Below are 6,225 nucleotides of genomic sequence, written 5' to 3' on the forward strand. Positions count from 1 at the left end.
ATTGGACTCATAGGTCTTGGAATATTACAATGCTGTCCAATATTCATCTTTTTTGTTACGATCGAATCTATAAATCTAAAACTTCGAATAAGCGTGTGATGCGAAAAATAGTTTGGTTAAATATTTTATTTGGTTGTAGAGTTTTATTTAAAATTAAGATAATCATTCAAAAATTATTTGGGATAAATTTAAAACCTCATTCCTAAATATAGCAGTGTTAGGTTAGGGGATGGAGACTAAAGAATTAAGATTTAGTATTGTATTTGGTGGTAAGAGACTAGAACTAAAATTTTAATTTTTTTAATATTTTTTAAAAAATGGGGATATAAAAGACTGAAATTTTAAAGACAAAAACTAAAATTTAAATAATATTTTTTATTAAAAATATTTTCATTTAACTTTTTAAATTATAAATCTACCACTTAATTTCTATATTTATTTTAAATTAAACATCAGTACATTTTACACCACATACAATCATAATTGTCAAATTCGTGAGTTTAATGATGGTCAAAATCGCGAGTTTTTTAGTAAACTCGGCTAGACTCGTAGAAACTCGATCAAAATCGCTTAATGGCTTTGGCTCGTCACTCACTCTTCTCTCCCTCTCTCCGCCATTCTCTCTCTTTCTCTCTGCTGTGATTTCTCACCTCTATTCGTCTGCTGTCTGCCATCCGCCGTCGATCTTTCACCTACGCCCCCGTCGCTCCCTACTCTCTGCTCTCATTTTTTGTTGAGTCTGTTCTGTTTGGTTTCACTTCAAGTGGAGCATCTTCCATCCTTTGTGCTGCTGTCGTTCGTTGCATTGCTGGTCGCCAGTGTTCATCTGCCGTCCGCCGCGCTTCCATCTTCTGTTCGCACACCGCCGCCCTTTGTTTGACTGCACAACAGTAACAACATAACCACCGAGGACCTCTTCTCTATTCAGGTATGTTTTAAAAAATTTACAATTAATTACTTCCATTTCTTACTTGATCTGTTTTCTGTGATATATAGTTGTTACTTGTTACTGAATTCTGCAATAGTTGTTAATTCATTGTTAATTACTTAAATCATTATTAAACTTAAGTTAATTCTGTGATAGTTGTTAGTTGTTACTGCATTTTTATTAGGAATAATTCTGAATTTAATTATTTTGAATACAATTATTTGTTAGTTATTACAGAACGTTTGAATTATGAATTTATTTATCCCGGTCTAAATAATGTTTCTGATGAAGATGTTGAAAATGATGATGTTGATGTCATAGAAAAAAAATGGTCATATAAAAGACTGAAATTTTAAAGACAAAAACTAAAATTTAAATAATATTTTTTATTAAAAATATTTTCATTTAACTTTTTAAATTATAAATCTACCACTTAATTTCTATATTTATTTTAAATTAAACATCAGTACATTTTACACCACATACAATCATAATTGTCAAATTCGTGAGTTTAATGATGGTCAAAATCGCGAGTTTTTTAGTAAACTCGGCTAGACTCGTAGAAACTCGATCAAAATCGCTTAATGGCTTTGGCTCGTCACTCACTCTTCTCTCCCTCTCTCCGCCATTCTCTCTCTTTCTCTCTGCTGTGATTTCTCACCTCTATTCGTCTGCTGTCTGCCATCCGCCGTCGATCTTTCACCTACGCCCCCGTCGCTCCCTACTCTCTGCTCTCATTTTTTGTTGAGTCTGTTCTGTTTGGTTTCACTTCAAGTGGAGCATCTTCCATCCTTTGTGCTGCTGTCGTTCGTTGCATTGCTGGTCGCCAGTGTTCATCTGCCGTCCGCCGCGCTTCCATCTTCTGTTCGCACACCGCCGCCCTTTGTTTGACTGCACAACAGTAACAACATAACCACCGAGGACCTCTTCTCTATTCAGGTATGTTTTAAAAAATTTACAATTAATTACTTCCATTTCTTACTTGATCTGTTTTCTGTGATATATAGTTGTTACTTGTTACTGAATTCTGCAATAGTTGTTAATTCATTGTTAATTACTTAAATCATTATTAAACTTAAGTTAATTCTGTGATAGTTGATAGTTGTTACTGCGTTTTTTTATTTGTTAGTTGTTACTTAATTCATTGTTAAACTTAAGTTAATTCTGTGATAGTTGTTAGTTGTTACTGCATTTTTATTAGGAATAATTCTGAATTTAATTATTTTGAATACAATTATTTGTTAGTTATTACAGAACGTTTGAATTATGAATTTATTTATCCCGGTCTAAATAATGTTTCTGATGAAGATGTTGAAAATGATGATGTTGATGTCATAGAAGATGAAGATATTAGAGGATTTCAATTTTAGATTTTTAGTTTATTAGAATATATAATTATTGCATTGTTATTCTTTTCTGTTGTGTTTTATGTTGTACTAGATATTTTATCATGAAGAACTTAAATGTGTGTTCTAAAGTATTTGTTGTAATTGTTGAACTAATGTACTATTTTTATTTATTATGTGTTTTGAGTTTAAAATGATTAAGTTTAAATGTCTATGATAAAAAATAAAAAATAATAGTTGTTTAACAAGTGTAGTAAAAAAGAAAGTTTAGTGTTTTTTTAATAACTTTGACTTCAAAAAATTTCAAACTAAATATCTCAACAAAATTAACTTGATGCTCAGTGTGCTATAAATCCCAAAAGGCAATGCACCTTGCAGCACCTCACACCAGATAGTATAAAACTAACTTAGATCCTTCTCAATTCTCATACAAACGTATGACTAGTTTTTATGATATAGAATTAAAAATGGTTCTGCGAAAAGGTCTCAGATACAATGTGGAGACAGCAGATTCTGACATATGATTGTTCTTTAACATTTAAGCATTCATTACCTCATCTCTAGCTATTAAACAACCAAATGAAAATGAAAATGGAAGGAGCTAGTAAGTTAAGTAGTCTTTTTTGTAATGATACTTGGATAGAAGCCAAGGAGAAAGACACAAGACTGTTATTAGTGTCCACAGCATACCTAACAATGCGAAATTTGGAAAGAAAATCATACTTCCAAACTCTAAGTTGTTCGGCTGTATGTTCGTTGTTCACTAATATGCTTGCTCCATATTCTCTTCCTTTATTTGACCCCATTGTCATTCTAATCTTCGGCAACATCACGTTGTTCAAAACATTCTTGGCCTGCAAAGAAGATCAGCGGGTAAAGGTCACGGCTTTAGACATGAAAACATAGCTAAACCTTAAGCCTCACCATAAGACTGGACTGTAAGAAGCAAGAAAGTGATTAATGATAAATTGTAATTTCATACCATCAATAGTCAAATCTCATTTCTGAATGCAAATTTATGCATGATGCATCTTGCTTGGTACTTTTTCATTAATCACAAAGATATAGGGTGCAAAGCATAGGAGAATAGTTTACATACCAGTTTTCTTCTTCTTATCCCTATCCTTAATGTCACAGGGGAATGGAAAGAGACTCCCTGTATATACAGAGAAACTTCTATGGAAGTAATAATATTCAGAAAGAGGCAGAGGAGAATAATTTAGAAGCTCTCCACTGACGTTATATTTGGCAAACCTTATCTTGCAATACCGCGGAGTAAAATTTAACGCAATAATGTCACTTCCATTGGACATGCATAGAGGCAAATTGTTACCATAAGGAATGTCATACATTAGAATCCAAGATGACGGTACTTTATATTCTTTCATAACCCATATCTCAGTTTTATGCTTGTCATCCGAATACAAGGCTAGGCAACCTCCTAGTGTGATGAGATAGATGGGGTAACACCCTACGAGTTGTGTTGGCATAGATATCGTTGAGAAACTCCTTTCCTTCAAATCAAAGATAAGAATACCATCTTCAATGTGATCTCGACTAGAGTAACACAACCAATGAATAGCGCCATGTAAGAACAACGCAGAAAGTTTCTGCTTCCACCTAACCCTGGTTTCGGGGAGTGCTGCATCGAGATCAATCCATGAATTGGTTCTCAACGAAAAGCAAACTAAGCCGTGTTGGATGTAGTAATCATGCCAAGATAGAACTATTAAATAGTCATCTCGTGATGCATCGAAACCAAATCCATATCGAATAATTGAATCATCGCGCGGGACCTTAATATGAGAGTAAGATATTGTTTTGCTGGATCCAGTCACTGGGTTCCATATAACAAGAAAATCTGGTTTTTCCTTTAAGAGAACAAAGCCTCGGCAGGATCCCAAGAGACGAAAATGAGGATATGGCTTCTTCCTAGAAGGGAGAGATACCTCTTTGAGTGTTGGTGGTGCTGCTGCAACATCAAATAGCCTGTCTAAGTGAACACAGTAAGCACTAGTATAGTCTTTTACCAATAAGTACGAACGGGAAGATACGGCAGAGTAGAGGTTGTAATGCAATTCCGCAAAGTCTGGATCGGAAATGAAAGAGTGCCAAAGTTTTGAAACGAATCTGAGGCGAAACAGGTCTTTGGCGGGTACCCTTAGAAAGATTCGGCGAATGAGCTCCCGAGGGAGGATGTCATTCATGCCCACCTGCTTCCTCTCCATGCTCCTCCTCTTTTTGTTTTGTGGTCATTCACATAACATGTGATCTCTCAGCCGTTAAATTTAATATTTTATTTTTTAATTAATTATAATTCCTTACACCCGATACTTGTGTAACCGCCTGGAAAGAACGCGTGAATAGTATTTCAGTTTTAAAACAATTCAAATAGTAAGCGTGGACTTCATTTTTTCTAGTTTCAAACAGAAAACATTTTATGCCTTTACAAGGTAGCGTTTTCCATTTTCCATTTTCAAATAATTCAAAAATTCACCACCGCAAATAATAATTAACAAAACAATTAACAATTTTCTATCAACCATAATAATTAATAAAAACACTTCACTAAACAAACATTAAATAATGCATATCCTTTTAAACAAAATACTCTAAACTCAAACAAATAATTTTACAATACTCATATTTCCAACAAATCCAAAAAAATAAAAACTAATGTACGGAGAATTCTAATAAAAAGAACTTTAATGTAAAATATATTACAATTTTAAATCACTATTATCACTGACATTTGTAATTTAAATTAAATTTTAACTAAAATTCTAATTCCTAATTAATCTAATATTTAAAATTTATAAATTCTAACCGAATTTCTAATCACTATTCTAACTAACAGTTATTTATAAACACTATTTTAACTACTATTTGTAGTTTAAAAATTCTAACTATCGCTTATAAATAAATACTCTAATCGACTCAATATTACTAATATTTCTGATCTATCCTGATGAAAATAAATTTTATTCACTAACCTTGATGTTGTCAGTAATATGGACAACTCCGTCTAACTGATAGATATGATTCGGATCGTCTTCTATGTCTTCAATTTTGAATTTTGTGGTGTTGCCTAACTTTTTTTCTCTTGGATGTGGTTTGGGGATGAAAGTAATTATAAAATATAATTCGAAAGAAGTGAATTGGAATTGTTTATATAGACACATAACTAATAAATCGAATCTACTTTATTCGATTTATCTATGTGCTACGTTTTCTATAAATCGAATCTACTCAATTCGATTTAACATGGGTTCAAAATCGAAGCACTTTGATTCGATTTACTATAAACCTTAAATCAAAACTCATTGATTTGATTTACTATGAGCTACTTTACTAATTTAAATTTAATTGATTTGATTTATATTGAAAAAGTGTTAATTCGATTTATATAAATATGCAAGGAAACATGTATGTAATTTGTTTGCATTTAAGACATTAGTGTAATATTAGTTTCCATTTCATTATTTGTTTACGTGAATTACTACCCATATAAAGATAGAGATGAAATAACGATGATGTGAAATAGTTTGTGGATCTATCAAAATTTATTTTTTGAATTTAAAATTTTTCGTTTGAATTTCATTTTATTTTTATATTTTTCATCTTATATTTTAAATTAAATAGTGTTTGAATTAAAATGAAATAATATTAAATACAATAGCTCAACTAGTACTTTATATTAGTAAAGTGTAGATATAATCCTAATCAAATCAAATCATGGTACTTATTTGTCAATTTATATGAAATTTAATATCCAATTAAACTCGTACCTTATGTTAATAAAACCTAGATATGATCCTAATCAAATCAAATCAAATCATAGTATTTAGTTATTTGTTAATGTTCAATATAGTAACGTTTAAAATTATATTAAATTCAAATTATAATAGTATTTAATTTAAAATTCAGTGTTATTATTTAAATTTGTTAATT

At 31.3% G+C, this 6,225-nt stretch overlaps 1 protein-coding gene across 1 annotated transcript; it reads right to left on the bottom strand.

Moving 5' to 3' along the window:
- Positions 2,953-4,517, bottom strand: LOC107637164 (F-box/kelch-repeat protein At3g23880-like). Its single transcript, XM_021120231.1, has 2 exons — positions 3,374-4,517; positions 2,953-3,128 (listed from the first exon to the last, which is right to left on the bottom strand). Exons 1-2 carry the CDS (start codon positions 4,500-4,502, stop codon positions 3,088-3,090), a joined length of 1,170 nt encoding a protein of 389 aa, XP_020975890.1. The 5' UTR covers positions 4,503-4,517; the 3' UTR covers positions 2,953-3,087.

This window comes from Arachis ipaensis, chromosome B04 (genome assembly GCF_000816755.2).
Source record: "Arachis ipaensis cultivar K30076 chromosome B04, Araip1.1, whole genome shotgun sequence".
Lineage (NCBI taxonomy): Eukaryota > Viridiplantae > Streptophyta > Magnoliopsida > Fabales > Fabaceae > Arachis > Arachis ipaensis.

Excerpts from the sequence above, each read along its gene's own strand:
- LOC107637164 (XM_021120231.1), bottom strand. The coding sequence starts at position 4,502 with ATGGAGAGGAAGCAGGTGGGCATGAATGACATCCTCCCTCGGGAGCTC. Across the intron at positions 3,129-3,373 it reads GGATAAGAAGAAGAAAACTG|GCCAAGAATGTTTTGAACAA; the intron begins GTATGTAAACTA and ends TCTTCTTTGCAG.